We start from the raw sequence: 19,911 nt of genomic DNA on the forward strand, positions 1-19,911 counted from the left end.
TCTCCTTTCCCAGACTTCTGATCCTAATCCCCATACCTTTGTTCAGCAAGTCCTTGATTTACCCTCTGGACTCACTGCCCCCATCTTTCCCCACATTCCTAGTACCCTTGCCTAGCCACAGTTCAGTTCCTTCCGCCCTCCTGGATCCTCATACAATCTGTCCCTCCCCACAATGATAGCCTCCAGTTGTCTCCCACACCCATGTTCCTGATCCCGAGTGGCTCCCAGTCTCAATCTCCCTCTCCAGGCTCCTTGTTCAGTCTCACTGCTTCCTGTAACTCCTTGTCCCAGTCCCAATTCTCCCTCTGCACCACAGCTCCTCATCAGATCCATCTCCCTCCACCCTCACCTCCTTCCCTCTGTTTCACTGGTTCTCAGTCACAGATACGTTTTCAGCCAGTCCCAGTCTGCCCACTCTCCCCACAGCTCTCCACCAAATCTTCCCTCCTTATTCCCTCCCCTGATCCCAGTCCCAGTCTCTACCCAGCTACCCCAGCTCCAATTTACTGTCCCAGTTTCCCATTCCAACCCCTGTCAGCCTCCAGTCCCAACCCCTCTCGCAGTCTCCTTGTCCCAGTGTCCTACCCCTGGCTCCCTGCAGGTCTGTCTTGTACCCCTGCTGTATATAAAGCAGACAGCTTCCTCCTACAACCTGCCTGGACCCAGCAGAGGGGTTATTCACAGCACAGAAGAGATAGGATCCCTGCTCTAAATTCAGGTGCCCAGACCTGGACCCAGCACAGTTTGCAGAGGCCCAGAGCTGCAACTGTAGGGAAAGTCCTGTTCAGCTCCAGGCTGCAGTATGCCCAGTGCAGATGGAATCTTTAAGAATTTAGCTGCTAAAAATCTAAGAAGTTTCTACTGAGCATGTGCAATCTGCAATTTTTCATGGGGATGGTAAAAGTTACATCCCTGACACAAGGCCACCTGTCTGCCAAATTTCAAAGTATAGGGCCACTAAAGCTTTTCAAAGAAAAGGTTGCCAGAATTTTTTGATATGGGCAAAAAAAATTATTTTTCTCCATCTTCACTCTAGAAAACAGCTGAACCGCTTTGACTGAAATAAAAAAAAATAAAAAATAAAAATTTTCAGCCAGAGGCAAATACCCAGCAGAGAACATTTCAGCCCAAAGGACCAAAGATTGGCAAAGTTACAATCAACTGAAAACTGTCTTGTAATGGGAAGTGTCAGGCAACCTTTATGATAGGTGTTGCTACCAGCCCCATCTATAATATCTGTTTGTCTCTCTAAACCAGAATGGAATCTAAAATATTATTACACTGGTAAGCAGATTAACTATGTAGGTTCACTACATTAATAAATTAAATTAAAAACATTACATCAAGCAGATCATCCATGGTGGTCTCTGGCTGGCAGAGCAGCCCTTTGGGACCTGGGCAACCAGGCACAATTTAGAGTAACCCTGAGGCTGCTTTAATTTCTGATGGGGGGCTGAGCAGCCCAACATGAGAAATATCATTTAGCAAACCATGCTGACAAATGTATAAAATAGGGCATTGGTATAAGTAGGAATGAACTCACACTATTAACTCAAAAAAATTAATTGCTATTTATTGCAGTTTTAATCACACTGTTAAAGATTAGAATATCAATTGAAATTTATTAAATATTTTTGGATTTTTTCTACATTTTCAAACATATTGATTTTATTTACAACACAGAATACGAAGTGTACAATGCTCACTTTATATTATTTTTATTACAAATATTTGCACTGTAAAAATGATAAACAAAATACATTGAAAAACAGTATTCACCTCATACAATACAGTAATGCTCTCTTTATTGTGAAAGTGCAACTTACAAATGTAGATTTCTTTTGTTACGTACCTGCATTCAAAAATAAAACAATGTAAAACTTTAGAGCCTACAAGTCCACTCAGTCCTACTTTTTGTTCAGTCAGTCACTCAGACAAACAAGTTTGTTTACATTTACGGGAGATAACACTGCTGGCTTCTTATTTACAATGTCACTGTAAGTGAGAACAGGCATTCGCAAGGCATTTTTGTAACTGGCATTGCAAGATATTTACGTGCCAGATATGCTAAACATTTGTACGCCCCTTCATGCTTTGGCTACCATTCCAGAGGACATGTTTCCATGCTGATGATGCTCGTTAAAAAAATAATGCATTAATTAAATTTATGACTGAACTCCTTGGGGGAGAATAGGATGTCTCCTGCTCTGTTTTACCCACATTCTGCCATATATTTCCTGTTACAGCAGTCTCGGAAGATGACTCAGCACATATTGTTCGTTTTAAGAATGCTTTCACTACAGATTTGACAAAACACAAAGAAGGTACCGATGTGAGATTTCTAGAGATAGCTACAGCACTCAACCCAAGGTTTAAGAATCTGAAGTGCCTTCCAAAATCTGAGAAGGATGAGGTATGGAGCATGGTTTCTGAAGCCTTAAAAGAGCAACACCCTGATGTGAAAACTACAGAAGCCGAACCACCAAAAAAGAAAAATCAACCTTCTGGTGGTAGCATCTGATTCAGATGATGAAAGTGAACATGCGTCGGTCTGCACTGCTTTGGATCGTTATCGAGCAGAACCCCTCATTAGCATGGATGCATGTCCTTTGGAATGGTGTTTGAAGCATGAAGGGACATGTGAATCTTTAATGCATCTGGCACATAAATATCTTGCAATGCCAGCTACAACAGTGACATGCGAATGCCTGTTCTCACTTTCAGGGAACTTTGTAAACAAGAAGTGGGCAGCATTATCTCCTGTAAATATAAACAAACTTGTTTGTCTGAGTGACTGGCTGAACAAGAAGTAGGACTGAACGGATTTGTAGGCTCTAAAGTTTTACATTGTTTTATTTTTGAATGCAGTTTTTTTGTACATAATTCTACATTTGTAAATTCAACTTTCACAATAAAGAGATTGTATTATAGTACTTGTATGAGGTGAACTGAAAAATACAATTTTGTTTTTTTACAGCACAAATATTTGTAATAAAAAATAAATATAAAGTGAGTACTGTACACGTTGTGTTCTGTGTTGTAATTGAAATCAGTATATTTGAAAACATCCAAAAATATTTAAATTCATGGTATTTATTATTGTTTAACAGTTCGATTAATCATGATTAATTTTTTTAATCGCACTATTAATCTTAATTTTTTTAATCACTTGACAGCCCTACTTCTATTTATTTTTTTATCATACTTACAGATTATGAACATTGTAAAAACAAGACTCATGTAATAGCTGGCATAAAAATACTTCTACAGCATATTCCAACAGAGAATCTCAGTGTACAAGCATTAATAATTATGACATAACAGCACCCTTATGAGGTTGGTAAAAATTATCTCCATTTCAGCAGTGAGGAAACTGAGGCACCTAGATGTTAAGTGACTTGCTGAAGAACACATAAGAGGCCAGTGGCAGTGCCAGGAATAGAAATCGTGTCTCCTGATTCCCACTTCTGTGACAAGACAATTCTTCTTTTTAAGGGAGTTATCACGCACGCAAGATTTAGTGAATATCAGTACTATACTGTATTTTTCCCCAAGAAGGCTGTGAGATGAAAAAGAATCAAGAAGAATTTATTTTAATACATTTTGACCACAAATCTCTCAATAAATTCATAATCATATTTGAATACAGCCTAGTGCAGCTCCACACTCTAGGGAATTGTGCCTATGTGAAAAACTGGAAATGCAGCTTTGAATGCAGCCACAAGAACATGCTCTCCGCAGAAGTGATTCACAGAGAGAGGCTATGGGCAAGTTGGATTTCTGCCTAAAGATAGTGGTATTATTTCAACTGCTCATTTTTCATGTGACCGGGATTTTTTTAAAAGCTGTGTGAATTCTATGTTGCAGAATAAACTCTTGTTATGGTATTTCTCTGCTTATTGCTTTTTTTCCTCTATTCATTTTTCTTTTATTTTCAATGCATGTTTAGGTATTATATGTTACTGCAAATTGATACCTGTTTGTCCTAATATTATGCAAAAATTGAATCAGACACAGATTAAAAGTGGTCTCATGTTTATCTTAACATTTTTTGAAATCTATTTTTCATTCTCCTTCTTTGCTTTTCTCTAATTTTTTCCTCTACCTGATTATTATACTGTACCATGCATATGCCTTTCTTTCCTTTAATTACTTTTTGTTCTTACTTGTTCATCCACATTTTTACTGCTTGTTGCTAAGCAACATGCATAACATTAAAACATACATTCATTTATCTTTGAACACTTGCTATTTCCCATTTGTACCATTCCCCTCCACTACTTTATCCTATTTGATTTCACCCATGATTTCTACATTATTTCAAACCTTTCTTTGCCTAAAGAAACTATACTTCTCTCCATTTGTTTTCTTTGATAATTTCTAAATAGTCTTTAATATTTGCCTCTGACACTTAATTTTATCATTTAATGCAGTTTGCTTGATGCAGAAAAATAGACAAAGACAATCCACGCCCTGAAAAAAATACTCTCTAGTGGACAGAGATGTCAGGATGCACTTGCAAAACTTGGACAGCAGGAAAATTAAAAAAAACAACAACACTAATTTCTTGTGGGAAAAGTACACGTAGGGAAAGTTTAGGAGGCATCTGAATAAGAACAGGTAGCAAAAGGCTATTTCATGCATAGGCTGGGGTGGAGTCAAGAGCAGAAGAAGAGAATGGGGCTATTAAGGCTGGCACTCCTGGTGCAAAGGATGACATGAGATGGTATCTGAGGCCATGTCTACACTGGCAATTGAAAGAACGGTTACTCACCTTCTCGTAACTGTTGCTCTTGAGATGTGTTCCTCATGTCCATTCCAATTAGGTGTGCACACGCCGCATGCAGAGTCATCAGAAAGCTTTTCCCCCTAGCAGCACCCGTTGGGTCAGCTGTGGAGTTCCCTGGAGCGGCGTCTGCATGGTGCTCTATATATGACCCTGCCGACCCGGCACCTCCTCAGTTCCTTCTTGCCAGCTACTCCGACAGAGGGGAAGGTGGGTGGGTTTGGAATGGATACAAGCAACACATCTCAAAGAACAACAGTTACAAGAAGGTAAGTAATCATTCTTTCTTCTTCGAGTGATTGCTCATATCCATTCCATTTAGATGACACCCAAGCCTTACCTAGGTGGTGGGGTCGGAGTTATGGAATTGCTGATTGGAGCACTGCTCCGCTGAAAGCTGCATCATCTCTAGCATGCTGGACGACAACGTAATGAGAGGTGAACGTATTCACCGAGGACCCAGTTGCTGCCCTGCAGATTTCTTGGATAGGGATTTGGGCCAGGAATGCCATTGATGAGGCTTGTTCCCTTGTGGAGTGTGCTGTAAGTGTCGGAGCTGGGATTTTGGCTAACTCGTAGCACGTGCGGATGCAGGACGTGATCCAGGAAGATATTCTTTGCAAAGATACCGGGAGTCCTCTCATCCAGTCAGCCACTGCTACAAATAGCTGGTTCAATTTTCTGAATGGCTTAGTGCATTCAATGTAGAAGGCCAGAGCCTGCCGAACATCCAGAGAGTGCAGCCTCTGCTCGCCATTATTGGCATGAGGCTTAGGAAAGAAAATGGGTAGGTATATGTCTTGACTTGTGTGAAAATGTGAGATAACCTTAGGAAGAAAGGTCAGACGAGGCCTAAGTTGCACTTTATCTTGTGGAAGACCGTGTAAGATGGGTCAGAGGTGAGGGCCTTCAACTCAGACACCCTTCTTGCTGAGGTAATGGCGACCAGAAAAGCTACCTTGTACGATAGATAGAGGAGGGAGCAAATCACTAGTGGTTCAAACGGGGGCCCCATTAGTTTGGAGAGGACCAACTTAACGTCCCACTCAAGAACTGGCTGCCTAATGTGGGGATGGAGGTGGTCCAGGCCCTTGAGAAAATGTCCTACCATGGGGTTGGCAAATACGGAGTGTCCAGAAACTCCTGGGTTGAAGGCCAAGATAGCAGCGAAGTGTACCTTGATGGATGCTGCTTCCAGGCCCTGTTGTTTTAGGTGTAGGAGGTATTCTAGGATGACTGGTATAGGCCTCTGGACTGGAGGTGTGTGATGCTGGGCACACCAACAAGTGAACCTTTTCCACTTAGCTAGATAAGTGGCCCTGGTGGATCCTGCTGCCAAGTAGGACCTTCCTTACAGGTTCCGAGCACAGAAGTTCCATGGGGTTTAACCATGAAGCTTCTACGCTGTGAAATGGAGAGACTTGAGGTCTGGGTGGACCAGGCAACCGTGGTCCTGAGTGATCAGGTCAGGGTGGAGTGGCAAAGCAATCGGGGCGTCCACTGACAGTTCCAAGAGCATGGTGTACCAGTGTTGTCAAGGCCACGCCGGGGCCACCAGGATTACCTCCGCTTTGTCCCTGTGGACCTAAAGAAAAACCTTGTGCACCAGAGGGAATGGGGGAAAAGCGTAAACAGGTGGCCTCCCCAGGGTAGCAGAAACAAGTCCATGACCAAGCCCAGACTGTGATTCTGGAAGGAGCAAAACATCGGGCACTTCCTGTTGCTGCGGATGGCAAAACAGGTCAATCTGGGGAAACCCTCACCTTTGGAAGATGGATTATATGATGTCTGGACGCACAGACCACTCATGATTGCAGAATGATCTGCTGAGGTGCCAGGTCGTTCTGAGCCCCTGGGAGATAGGACACTTCCAGGTGAATGGAGTGGGCTATACAGAATACAGGAGGGAGGAATGAGCTCCACCCTGGTTGTTGATGTAAAACATGGCAGTGGTGTTGTCCGTCCTCACTGCCATGCACTGGCCTTGCAGCCCAGGCTTGAAAAATTTGGCATGCTAGGCATACCACCCTGAGCTCCTTGATGTTGATATGAAAGGAGAGCTCGTCCCGAGACCATAGGCCCTGCATCTGTAGATCTCCCAAATGCGCACCCCAACCCAGAGCTGACGCATCCATTACCAGGGACAAGGAGGGCTGGGGGCTGTTGAAGGGGACTCCTTTGCACACCATCCGAGGGTTGAGCCATCATTGGAGGGACTCAAGTATGTGCTCTGGTACCGTCACTACTAAGTCCTGGTTGTCATGTCCTGGGCAATAGGCGGATGCAAGCCACGTTTGCAGGGGTCTGAGCCTCAGCCTGACAGGCCAGACCACATAAGTGCAGGCTGCCGTGTGGCTGAGGAGACGTAAGCAATCCCTTACAATAGTGGTTGAGAATTGCCTGAGGCCTTGAATGATGTTTGACATGGCTTGGAATCGTGTCTCTGGCAGAAATGCTCTTGCCTGCACCAAGTCCAACACTGCTCCGATGAACTCTGTTCTCTGCGTCGGAGATAAGGTTGAATTGTTCACATTGAGGAGGAGGCCCAGTCTCTCGAAAGTGGATCTGACAAACCAGACCTGAGATTCCACCTGCTCCCTGGTATGGCCCCTGAGCAGCCAGTTGTTGAGGTAGGGCTATAACTGCACCCATCTCTTGCGAAGGAAGGCTGCTAAGACTGACATGAACTTGGTGAAAACTCAGGGGGCTGTGGACAGACCGAATGGGAGGACCGTGAACTGACAGTGTTTGTGGTCGACCACAAAACCTTAGAAATTGCCTGTGCGCAGGCCAAATGGCTACGTGAAAGGAGGCGTCTTTCATGGCGAGGGCGGTGTACCAGTCTCCTGGATCCAGGGAAGGGATAATTGTGCTCAGGGAGACCATACGGAACTTCAACTTCACCATGAATTTGTTGAGTCCTCGCAGGTCTAGAATGGGTCGGAGACCCTCCTTTGCCTTGGGGATTAGGAAACAATGGGAGTAGAATCCCTTTCCCCTTAGCTTCTGAGGAAAAAACAGAGGCTGCATTGTCCAGAAGAAAGAGCAAGGAACTGGGAGATAGGAGACTTGGATTCTGTTCCTAATTTGCTGTGTGACTTGGACAAGTTACTTCTAATTTTTATTTTTATAATTATAAATATATTATGGTAGCATAATCAAGATTAGGGCTTTGCTGTGCTAGGCACTGTACAAACATATAATAGACCGTCCCTATCCTTAACAGCTTACACTGTTTTTGTCTATGAAATGGGAATTAATACTTATCCACCTTTGAAAAGTGCTTTGATATCTCTAAATCATGAATGCCATATGAGCACAGAGTAGTTATAAATATATTCATCTTTCTGTCTCTTCCTACAGTCATTTCAAGTAGCCTTAATGATCTTCTTTCCACATTATCTCCTCTTTTTGGTTTCTATATTAGGACTGGATTCAGTCTGCTTCCTCTGCTGTAAGGCTTTGACAGAGGACAGTTATGGTGACAGAAAGGTGTGGAGGGTGCTGACCTGGAAGACTTTATGACTATGGTCACTGAGGAATGTGCCGATTCAAAGCATGGTCACAGCAGCCTCTGTTGACAAGACTTCTAAGGATTCCCCACAATGAAAATTGAAGCTGCTCCCTCAGCCCAAAGGAAACCACAAGAAGAGTAGGCAGTGATATCCCCAACTGTTCTTTAGCAGGTGCATCCACACGACAGTGTAAGGGGCCATACTCAAGTCTGCTTCAGTGAACCTTGTCCTTAATAAGTTTCAGCAGATTAGTACACAGATGATCTCTTCCAAAACATTTTGAGTTACCTTGTAGTGAAATACACAGTATTGACATTTTGAACCAACAATATATATTCTGGAAAATGAGGGAAGTGGTCTGTATCCTATGGTATGAATATGTTGCAGGGACTGTTTGACTGTGTTTGTTTGAAACGTGTGACTGTTTGACTGTGTGGCTGTTTGTTCCAGGTGGGCCTTAAGTGGTTGACTGGAGGGAAGGCTTTGAGCTGGGGCAACTGCTTCAAGCCAGCAGTCTTATAAAAAAGGCAGCCAGCTGTGAACCGAGGAGAAGCAAACTGAGGGAGTTTGCCTTCTCACAGAGTTTTTGCCTTTCAGGCTTCTGTGAGCAATAAATACAACATCTGAAGAGGCTCTTAGAAGGAAGACAATATGGATAGTGAGTGATCAGCTGTTGTGACCTGCACAGGATGTGCCATGTTTGTCTTTCTCCCACATGATAGAAGCGACTACATCTGTATGAAGTGCAAGCTGGTCTCCACATTGAAAGAGAAGGTTAAAGGACTAGAGACCCAAGTATCAACCCTGCGTTGCATCAGAGAAAATGAAGACTTTCTGGATAGAAGTCGGCGTTTGGTACTGCAGGCACAGCATGCTGAAGACTCAGAGAGGGCAGTTCAGAACGGGGAAGAAAATTGGCAGCATGTGACCCCTAGAATAAGAAAGAGGAGAACCCATGTACCCCCAATGCAGATATAGGTAAGAAACCGTTTTCAGGCTCTCTGCACAGGTATTACAGTGGAGAATGGTTTGGAAGAGTCATCTGAGGGAAGGGATCAGAAGGAGACTGCATCGACTGGAAGGCATGGGAAGCATTGTCCTAGGGATGGGGGTTCCAAGAGGAGGAGATGGGTCGTGGTGGTTGGGGACTCCCTCCTAAGGGGAACAGAGTGATCCATCTGCTGTCCAGACTGGGAAACTCGAGAGGTGTGCTGCTTGCCTGGAGCTGGAATTCAGGATGTGACGGAGTGTCTGCTGAGACAGATTAAGCCCTTGGACCACTACTCCTTCCTACTTCTCCACGTGGGCACCAATGACACTGCCAAGAATGACCCTGAGTGGGTCACTGCAGCCTACGGGGCTTTGGGAAGAAGAATAAAGCATTTTGAGGTGCAAGTCGTGTTCTCGTCCATCCTCCCTGTTGAAGGAAAAGCCCCAGGAAGGGACCATCGAATTGTGGAGGTAAATGCGTGGTTATGCACATGGTGTCAGAGAGACGGCTTTGGATTCTTTGACCTTTGTTCCAGGATGAAGGATTGCTGGGAAGAGATGGGATTCACCTAATGAAGAGAGGGAAGAGCATCTTCGTAGGCAGACTTGCTAACCTAGTGAGGAAGGCTTTAAACTAGGTTCACCAGGAGATGGTGACCTAAGCCCTGAGGTTAGTGGAGAAGTGGGATATCGGGAGGAAACACAAGGAGGAGGGTGCAACAGGGGAGGCCTCCTGATTCATAATGAGAAAGTAGGGCAATCAGCTAGTTATCATAGGTGCCTGTACTTGAACGCAAGGAGCCTGGGAAACAAACAGGAAGAATTGGAAGGCCTGGCACAGTCAAGGAACTATGATGTGATTGGAATAACAGAGACTTGGGGGCGGAGGGGTAACTCACATGACTGGAGCACTGTCATGGATGAGTATAAACTGTTCAGGAAGGACAGGCGGGAGAGAAAAGCTGAAGGTGTTGCACTGTATGTAAGAGAGCAGTATGATTGCTCAGAGCTCCAGTATGAAACTGGAGAAAAGCCTGTTGAGAGTCTTTGGGATAAGTTTAGAGGCGAGAGCAACAACGCTGATGTCATGGTGGGCGGCTGCTATAGACCACCAGACCAGGAGGATGAGGTAGATGAGGCTTTCTTCGGACAACTAACAGAATTTTCCAAATCACAGGCCCTGGTTCTCATGGGGGACTTCAACTATCCTGACATCAGCTGGGAGAGCAATACAGCAGTGCACAGACAATTCAGAACATTTTTGGAGAGTGTTGGGGACCACTTCCTGGTGCAAGTGCTGGAGGAACCAACTAGGGGCCGTGCTCCTCTTGACCTGCTGCTCACAAAGAGGGAAAAACTGGTAGGGGAAGTAGAAGTGGGTGGCAACCTGGGCAGATGTGACCATAAGATGGTCGAGTTCAGGATCCTGACAAAAGAAAGAAAGGAGAGCAGCAGAATACGGACCCTGAACTTCAGAAAAGCAGACTTTGACTCCCTCAGAGAACTGATGGGCAGGATCCCCTGGGAGACTAACATGAGGGGGAAAGGAGTCCAGGAGAGCTGGCTGTATTTTAAAGAATCCTTATTGAGGTTACAGGAACAGACCATCCCAATGTGTAGAAAGAATAGTAAATATGGCAGGTGACCAGCTTGGCTTACAGTGAAATCCTTGCTGATCTTAAACACAAAAAAGAAGCTTACAAGAAGTGGAAGTTTGGACAAATGACCAGGGAGGAGTATAAAAATATTACTCAGGCATGCAGGAATGAAATCAGGAAGGCCAAATCACACTTGGAGTTGCAGCTAGCAAGAGATATTAAGAGTAACAAGAAGGGTTTCTTCAGGTATATTAGCAACAAGGTGGTCAGGGAAAGTGTGGGATCCTTACTGAATGGGGGAGGCAACCTAGCGACAGATGATATGCAAAAAGCTGAAATACTCAATGCATTTTTTGCCTCAGTCTTCACAGACAAGGTCAGCTCCCAGACTGCTGCACTGGGTAGCACAGTATGGGGAGGATGTGAGAAGCCCTCAGTGGTGAAAAAATGGGTTAAGGACTATTTAGAAAAACTGGACACGCACAAGTCCTTGGGACCGGATCTAATGCATCTGAGGGTGCTGAGGAAGTTGGCTGATGTGATTGCAGAGCTCATGAAAACTCATGGCAATCAGGGGACATCACGGACGATTGGAAAAAGGTAAAGATAGTGCCATTCTTTAAAAAACGGAAGAAGGAAAATCCGGGGAACTACAGACCGGTCAGCCTCACCTCAGTCCCTGGAAAAATCATGGAGCAGGTCCTCAAGGAATCCATTTTGAAGCACCTGGAAGAGAGGAAGGTGATCAGGAACAGTCAACGTGGATTCACCAAGGGCAAGTCATGCCTGACCAATCTGATTGCCTTCTATGATGAGATAACTGGCTCTGTGGATATGGGGAAAGTGGTGGACATGATATACCATGAATTTAGCAAAGCCTTTGATATGGCCTCCCACAGTATTCTTGCCAGCAAGTTAAAGAAGTATGTACTGGATGAATGGACTATAAGGTGGATAGAAAGCTGGCTAGATCATCGGGCTCAACAGGTAGTGATCAATGGCTCAATGTCTAGTTGGCAGCCAGTATCAAGCGGAGTGCCCCAGGGATCGATCTTGGGGCCAGTTTTGTTCAGCATCTTCATTGATGATCTGGATGATGGGATGGACTGCACCCTCAGCAAGTTCGCAGATGACACTAAACTGGGGGAAGAGATAGATATGCTGGTGGGTAGGGATGGGGTACAGAGTGACCTAGACAAAATGGAGGATTGGGCCAAAAGAAATCTGATGAGGTTCAACAAAGGACAAGTACAGGGTCCTGGAAGGAAGAATGCCATGCACCGCTACAGGCAGGGGACCGACTGACTAAGTGGCAGTTCTGCAGAAAAGGACCTGGGGATTAGAATGGATGAGAAACTGGATATGAGTCAACAGTGTGCCCTTGTTTCCAAGGCTAGTGGCATATTGGGCTGTATTAGTAGGAGCGTTGCCAGCAGATCGAGGGAAGTGATTATTCCCCTCTACTTGGCACTGGTGAGGCCACATGTGGAGTATTGTGTCCACTTTGGGCCCCCCTCTACAGAAATGATGTGGACAAATTGGACAGGGTCTAGTGGAGCGCAACAAAAATAATTAGGGGGCTGGGGCACATGACTTACGAGGAGAGACTGAGGGAACTGGGGTTATTTAGTCTGCAGAAGAGAAGAGTGAGGGGGGATTTGATAGCAGCCTTCAACTACATGAAGTGGGGTTCCAAAGAGGATGGAGCTACACTGTTCACAATGATGGTAGATGCAGAACAAGAAGCAATGGTCTCAAGTTGCAGTGGTGGAGGTCTAGGTTGGATATTAGGAAAAACTATTTCACTAGGAGGGTGGTGAAGCACTGGAATGGGTTACCTAGGGAGGTAGTGGAATCTCCATCCTTAGAAGTTTTTAAGGGTCAGCTTGACAAATCACTAGCTGGGATGATTTATTTGGGGTTGGTCCTGCTTTGAGCAGGGGGTTGGACTAGATGACCTCCTGAAGTCTCTTCCAACCCTAATCTTCTATGATTCTATGAGTATGTCCAATGGCCCACACAACAAGTGATGCATATGGAGTATGATTCTGGACATCAGAAATGGTAGGTATCCAATCAAATGGAATACCCACAGTCACTCTTTCAAGCAAGTGGACATCTTATCATGTGTTATTTCCCTGTAGTACTACACAGATCTTTTCTGACATGTCTTTTTCTTAATGGATTTTTTCTCTCTTCTAACATCTCTTTATAGTAGCAATTTAAAAAAAAATGTAATAGACTGATCAAGCGGATACACCAACAAAGTAAGAATTTCTATTGACATCTGGTACTTGATGTCCTTGACAGAATGTCCTGTGCATTTGTCAGTAAAAATAACACAACAAATAAAACTAGTTGCAATAGTTGCAACCCTTAATGCAGAGCAGAAAAGCTGATGTAACTATACCTGTGAAGTAGGTAAAGGACATATATGAGATGCATCCCCATCTTGGGAGGAACACAGTAGATATTTAAAAGAGCAATGAAGTAGTACACAACAGTTCAGGTCAAGAAGTGAAGATGTAAATGGTATAGAATTAAATTGCAGAGCTAGGCAGATTCTAAAATAATCAAAGGAAATTATGTAGGTACTAAATAAGAAGTACGTGCATAATGTATAACCAAAGGCATGACTATGCTACAAATTAATCTAAGTCAGAAGACCTGGTTATTACATGGTTTCAATTTACACTGTTGAAAGGATCTTGGACACCTTCCACACCCACAGCACTGATTGAAACTGTGTAGTCATCAGGTTCGCAATATTATTTTTGGATCATGGACAGGTCCCTGTGTGTTGTCAGGGAATATCATAGCTGAGGGACAGAGCTAAACTTTTCTCAAAGCTTTGTGAAACTACGTGCACGGGCTGAAATTGTGGAAAAGCAGCATCACTTGCCCCATAACCTCAGCCATGCTGAACACAACGCCATCAACAGCCTCAGGAACAACTCTGACATCATAATCAAAAAAGGCTGACAAAGGAGGTGCTGTTGTCATCATGAATAAATTGAAATATGAACAGGAGGCTGCTAGGCAGCTCTCTAACTCCACATTCTACAGGCCATTATCCTCTGATCCCACTGAGGATTACCAAAAGAAACTACATCATCTGCTCAAGAAACTCCCTGAAAAAGCACAGGAACAGATCTGTGCAGACACATGCCTAGAACCCCGACCAGGGGTATTCTATCTGCTTCCCAAGATCCATAAACCTGGGAATCCTGGACACCCCATCATCTCAGGCATTGGCACCCTGACAGCAGGATTGTCTGGCTGTCTCTCTCCTCAGGATTGTCTCTCCTCAGGCCTTACGCTACCAGCACTCCCAGCTATCTTCAAGACACCACTGACTTCCTGAGGAAACTACAGTCTCTCAGTGATCTTCCAGAAAACACCCTTCTGGACACTAAGGATGTAGAAGCCCTCTACACCAACATTCCACATAAAGATGGACTACAAGCTATCAGGAACAGTATCCCCAATAATGTCACGGCAAACCTGGTGGCTGAACTTTGTGACTGTCCTCACCCACAACTATTTCACATTTGGGGACAATATATAACTTGAAGTCAGTGGCACTGCTATGGGTACCTGCATGGCCCCACAGTATGCTAACATTTTTATGGCTGACTTAGAACAATACTTTCTTAGTTCTCGACCCTAACACTCCTACTCTACTTGTGCTACGTTGATGACATCTTCATCATCTGGACCCATGGAAAAGAAGCCCTTGAGGAATTCCACCATGATTTCAACAATTTCCATCTCACCATCAACCTCAGCCTAGACCAATCCACACAAGCGGTCCATTTCCTGGACACTACTGTGCTAATAAGCGGTGGTCACATAAACACCACCCTATACCGGAAACCTACTGACCTCTATACTTATCTACATGCCTCCAGCTTCCATCCAGGACACACCGCACGATCCATTGTGTATAGTCAAGCTCTAAGATACAACTGTATTTGCTCCAGTCCCTCAGACAGAGACAAACATCGACAAGATCTCCATCAAGCATTCTTAAAACTACAATACCCACCTGCTGAAGTGAAAAAACAGATTGACAGAGCCAGAAGAGTACCCAGAAGTCACCTACTACAGGACAGGCCCAACAAAGAAAATAACAGAATGCCACTAGCTGTCACCTTCAGCCCCCAACTAAAACCTCTCTAGCGCATCATCAAAGATTTACAACCTATCCTGAAAAATGATCCCTCACTTTCACAGATCTTGGGAGACAGACCAGACCTCACTTACAGACAACCCCCCAACCTGAGGCAAATACTCTCCAGCAACCACACACCACACAACAAAAGCACTAACCCAGGAAGCTATCCTTGCAACAAAGCCCGATGCCAACTCTGTCCACATATTTATTCAAGTGACACCATCATAGAACCTAATCACATTAGCCACGCCATCAGGGGCTCGTTCACCTGCACATCTACCAATGAGATAGATGCCATCATGTGCCAGCAATGCCCCTCTGCCATGTACATTGGCCAAACTGGACAGTCTCTACGCAAAAGAATAAATGGACACAAATCTGACATCAGGAATCGTAACATTCAAAAACCGATAGGAGAACATTTCAACCTCTCTGGCCACTCAGGAAAAGATTTAAGGGTGGCAATTTTGCAACAGAAAAGCTTCAAAATGAGAAAGACTCCAATGAGAAACTGCTGAGCTTGAATTAATATGCAAACTAGATACCATTAACTTGGGTTTGAATAGAGACTGGGAGTGGCTGGGTCATTACACGTACTGAATCTATTTCCTTAAGTTAAGTATCCTCACACCTTCTTGTCAACTGTCTAAATGGGCTATCTTGATTATCACTACAAAAGTTTTTTTTCTCCTGCTGATAATAGCTCATCTTAACTAATTAGCCTCTCACAGTTTGTATGGTAACTTCCAACTTATCTGTATATATATATATGTTCCATTCTATGTGTAACCCTTCTGCACGTCAGAGTTGGCAGCAATAAGGGCCGGGTTCAGTATCTAGGGGTTCCATTCCAATAACACAATGCAAAACTGGCTCGAGCCCACACTCAGTGACCTGGGACAAATATATACCACCCCCACTGGGCGCCTCCAAGAGGCAATACTTCCCCTCTCGCAAACACAGAGTCTGAATGTAGCAAAAAGCCCTTTAATAACAGAGAGAAACAATGTGGCATTATGTTGGGGAAACACCACCAACACAACCCATGAGCAAAAAACCCATCCCAAGCAAAATTGGGGCATGTCCTTTCCCTTTGGTTCTTGAGTCCAGCAACCCAAAATCACCCAAAGTCCCAAAAGTTCAACAACCCAAAAGTCTCTGTCCCTGGGCAGCCCCAGAATTTGAAAGTTTATCCGCAGAGCTTTACGTCCCAACCTGGGTGGAGATGGGGAGGGTTAAGGGGCACCTTATGTGGTCCAAAGCTGATTGCCCCACCTCTCCTTGGGGCTCCGCTCTGCCAGCCGCCCCCATGAACTGCTCCAGGCATTGGACAAACTGCTCCACCATATATCTTCAGGCTCCCCCACTACTTAACACAACACTCAGTAATTTCAGCTCTTAGTAAGTTTAGCTCTTTTGTGATTTCAGCTTGTAATAGGGGAGCCTCAGTGCTCGTGCACCATTAGCCCAAAGTGAATTCAGCTCAACAGCCTGTAAGTAGACTCCTAATGGAATCAAAATTAGCTCTGATATTCCACAGTAGAGAGAGGAGGAAGTGCAATTAGCATGTAAGGCCCTCACCAGGGGGTCCATGCCACCAAGTATTAATACCTGTCCCCAACCTCTCTCCATTCACTGGGTTTTGGAACCCATGACCCTTGCCTAGAGAGTTCTGCTTAGTTGATGGTGAGTCCCTCCATCATAACAAAAGGCCAGGTACAGTTCCACTGTCCTTGAGTCACATAATCAGGATAATAACAGTTTATTCCTGCCCCAATAACAGGGAAACTGGGGCTCCTACAGCAGCCAAAGTGACCATCTAGGCGGGATGGGTGTGCCTATGCAAATGAGATCAGCCTCTGAAGTTCTTTTCCACTACCCACCATGACTCGCTACCAGATGTCAGGGTAGAGCTCATCCTGACTCTGCTTTCATCTGCATCCAATGAAGTGGGCTGTAGCCCACAAAAGCTTATGCTCTAATAAACTTGTTCGTCTCTAAGGTGCCACAAGTACTCCTGTTCTTTTTGCGGAAACAGACTAACATGGCTGCTACTCTGAAACCTATTCAGGATTTAGACTACTAGTATTAAAAAAAAAAAATGGAAGAGAGAAATTATATTACACCCAACCTTAAAAACTCCAAACTTACATAACTTTTCAGTACAGAGACTCATTTGATAGACTAGTACAATTTTTTTCATGACAAGTAAACTTTTTTAAGTCTGGTGCTGAATCAATGATCAGAAAGACTAATTTCTGATCTTTGAGTCTCAGAACCACTACCTACCTGCACTTAATAGTTACAATCCCCAGCACTCCTTAGCAGGTCTTAAAATGGCTTTTATGTTTGCACATAAGTAAGATGGTTGTTGTCTTCTTGCACTACAGAAGGATGTGTGTCTGTCAGCACTTGCACAAGAAAAATTCACCACAAGAAGAGAAAACTGGAAAATTTCCAGCCACACAGGCCCATGTTTTAGAAAGTTATGAGAATAAGAAATGAAGGGAACAGGCTGCAAAACAGAATTGTTGTGCTATACATTCACATACAAGCAATAAATCTAATGCACATTCACTGAAATCAACTTGGAAACAACAACAGAAAATAGGTGAGAGCTGGAGAACAAATTAGCTAATTTATATGCTTGTTAATTAAATGCGTCAGTGACCCTTCATTGACCTTCTTCACTAGACTGACTTCAGATAGAGTCCATTTTAAGTGTTTATTATGAGGTTCAGTTTGTCAGTATTAAAAAGGTAGTTTGAAGGATTTATTAACCTTCCAACATTTAGAATCTAGCAATAAAAAGTGCAGACAGCTGATATTCTTTAACACATGACATCAAAACCAATTTAGATTACATTTAAATTGTTAAAAATTACAAAGTTATGACTTTTCAGCATGAATTCGTTAGCTGCTTTTATTAAATAACATTCATGGTGAAAAATGCCAGTCACAGCCTAATATGTATTTACATATAAGCAGAATGAATGCTGCATATATATTTGTATTTGCTCATTTATGTAGAGAAATAACATTGCACTTTGGTATAACATACAGTATATTCACCTTGTAAGTGAGTATATTCTCCTTGTAAGAATAGCTGGCATGTAAATACCATGACAAGGAAGGAAAGAATTTGCTGCGAGTTTGCAATTTAGAAGTGTAAGAAAAACAGCTCAATATTTATTAGCTGAATCAACAGATAATGTTGATTATAAAAAGCAGGAGGAACCAAAAGCCATCAGTCATGACAACAAGAGTTGTTGAGTCATATTCCATTTTCTAGAGAAAGTGAGTCTGAAATTCCATGATTCCAAAAATTGGTTACAAATACCAGAAGTTCATAATGAAGAAACAAACACAAAATGGGAACATAGTATGACAGGAGGTTTACTGCATACGTACTAGGAATACACCACATTAAAAACTGAAAATGAGTCTATAATACAAGACTTTAATAAAGGGATTAATATATTTGCCTTTGTAAACAGTAAATTTAGGAGAGTTAGTTATTTCCCACAATTTAGCATTGGTGAGACTGCAACTGGAGTATGGCATTCAGTTTGGTCACACATCTACAGCAAAGTGACTGAAAGGAGATTGTACATCTTGGAAAATAAGACTTCTAAGAAAGCCAAGCAAGGACTTGACAGATTTTTCCCCTACTTGTAAATAAAGTTCCTACAAGTTATCTATTCAACAATGTGGACCAGTGAAATTCCCTGAAGGAGCTGGTGACCTCCAGGGTCGGCTTTGCCTATTCCGATTTAGGTGAGATGAAATGCAATCTTTATCTGCATCTGTATGGACCCCAAATATGCACCTTCACCTTTTAGTTGGGCCAATGCACTTTGAGATGCCACCCATCTCCAGAGTCCTGACAACATCCTTTCAACAGGCAGACACATAAGACACTGATTTTGACATCTGCCAACCCATCAGGGCTCCCCGTTTTGCTGGTTTAGGAAGCAGTTTCCAGATTAATTCTTCCCTAGCTCTTAAAAGACTCAAAATAGCTTAACTAAAATTTGTGAACATTTGACTTTGATAACACAGACATAATTTTTTTGGGGGGGTGGGGGGGGGTGGGAACCTACACAATACTACATCACTAACAGGTCTTTGTGGATTCCAGAATGTTTGTTCACAGAAATGTACAGATAGGCTTCTGAGCCATTCAGCAACCTGGACATCTGGAGAAATGTGCTCTAAGCACCAGTGCCCACTGGCCCTTAATATTAACAGACAAGCAAAAAACTCCACAGTGAAACAACAGCCATCACCCCTTTGTCAAAGGAAGCATATGTTGACAGTGACATCATCTCTATAGAACCTTGCAAATGCACATAAAGAACAAATGGAGAGGACTTACAGAATTTCAAGCAGAAGCTCCACCCCTCCTAATTCTGCCTAATAAGCAGCCAGAGAGCTGGCAGAATGGACTTTCAAAGTAAAACAAGCTGGATGTCCATCTGCCTAAGTCAGTTTGATACACAAAGTGTCAGGCAATGACAAACCTATACATCTACATCTTTTGGGGATCCTGTCAGACTGATAAATAAAAGAAGAGGAAAAAAACTGAATTTATCTAAAAGAGTCTCCGTTTGATGCACAGAGAAGGTAAAGATTGGACTGAAGCGAGATTATACAATTCTTAGGTTCAGAACAGAAACTGGACAGGGACATTTCCTATTTAAGAAGGAACGATAAACCACATTTGAGAATAAATCCAGGAACTGTAATAAGGAATTTTTCACAAATATAAAGCCCTAACAGAGAACTAAGTAAACTAGACAGGCTGTTACTGTTAAGGAATATGGGCTGCGCCACACCAGATCA

General features: G+C 43.5%; 1 protein-coding gene across 3 annotated transcripts in view; it reads right to left on the reverse strand.

Annotated features, from left to right (window-relative positions):
• The window catches only part of EFCAB11 (EF-hand calcium binding domain 11), a 117,726-nt gene that overhangs the window by 57,771 nt on the left and 40,044 nt on the right, over window positions 1-19,911 (reverse strand). Inside the window, exon 6 of one of the 3 annotated variants that reach the window (XM_084631330.1) lies at window positions 11,561-11,615. The exons of the other annotated variants lie outside the window; for them this stretch is intronic. Within the exon in view, the coding sequence (XP_084487456.1) occupies window positions 11,561-11,615 (55 nt within the window). The remainder of the gene's footprint in view (window positions 1-11,560; window positions 11,616-19,911) is intronic. 3 annotated transcript variants of the gene reach the window in all.

This window comes from Lepidochelys olivacea (assembly GCF_965140295.1).
Source record: "Lepidochelys olivacea isolate rLepOli2 genome assembly, chromosome: 6".
NCBI classification, from domain to species: domain Eukaryota; kingdom Metazoa; phylum Chordata; order Testudines; family Cheloniidae; genus Lepidochelys; species Lepidochelys olivacea.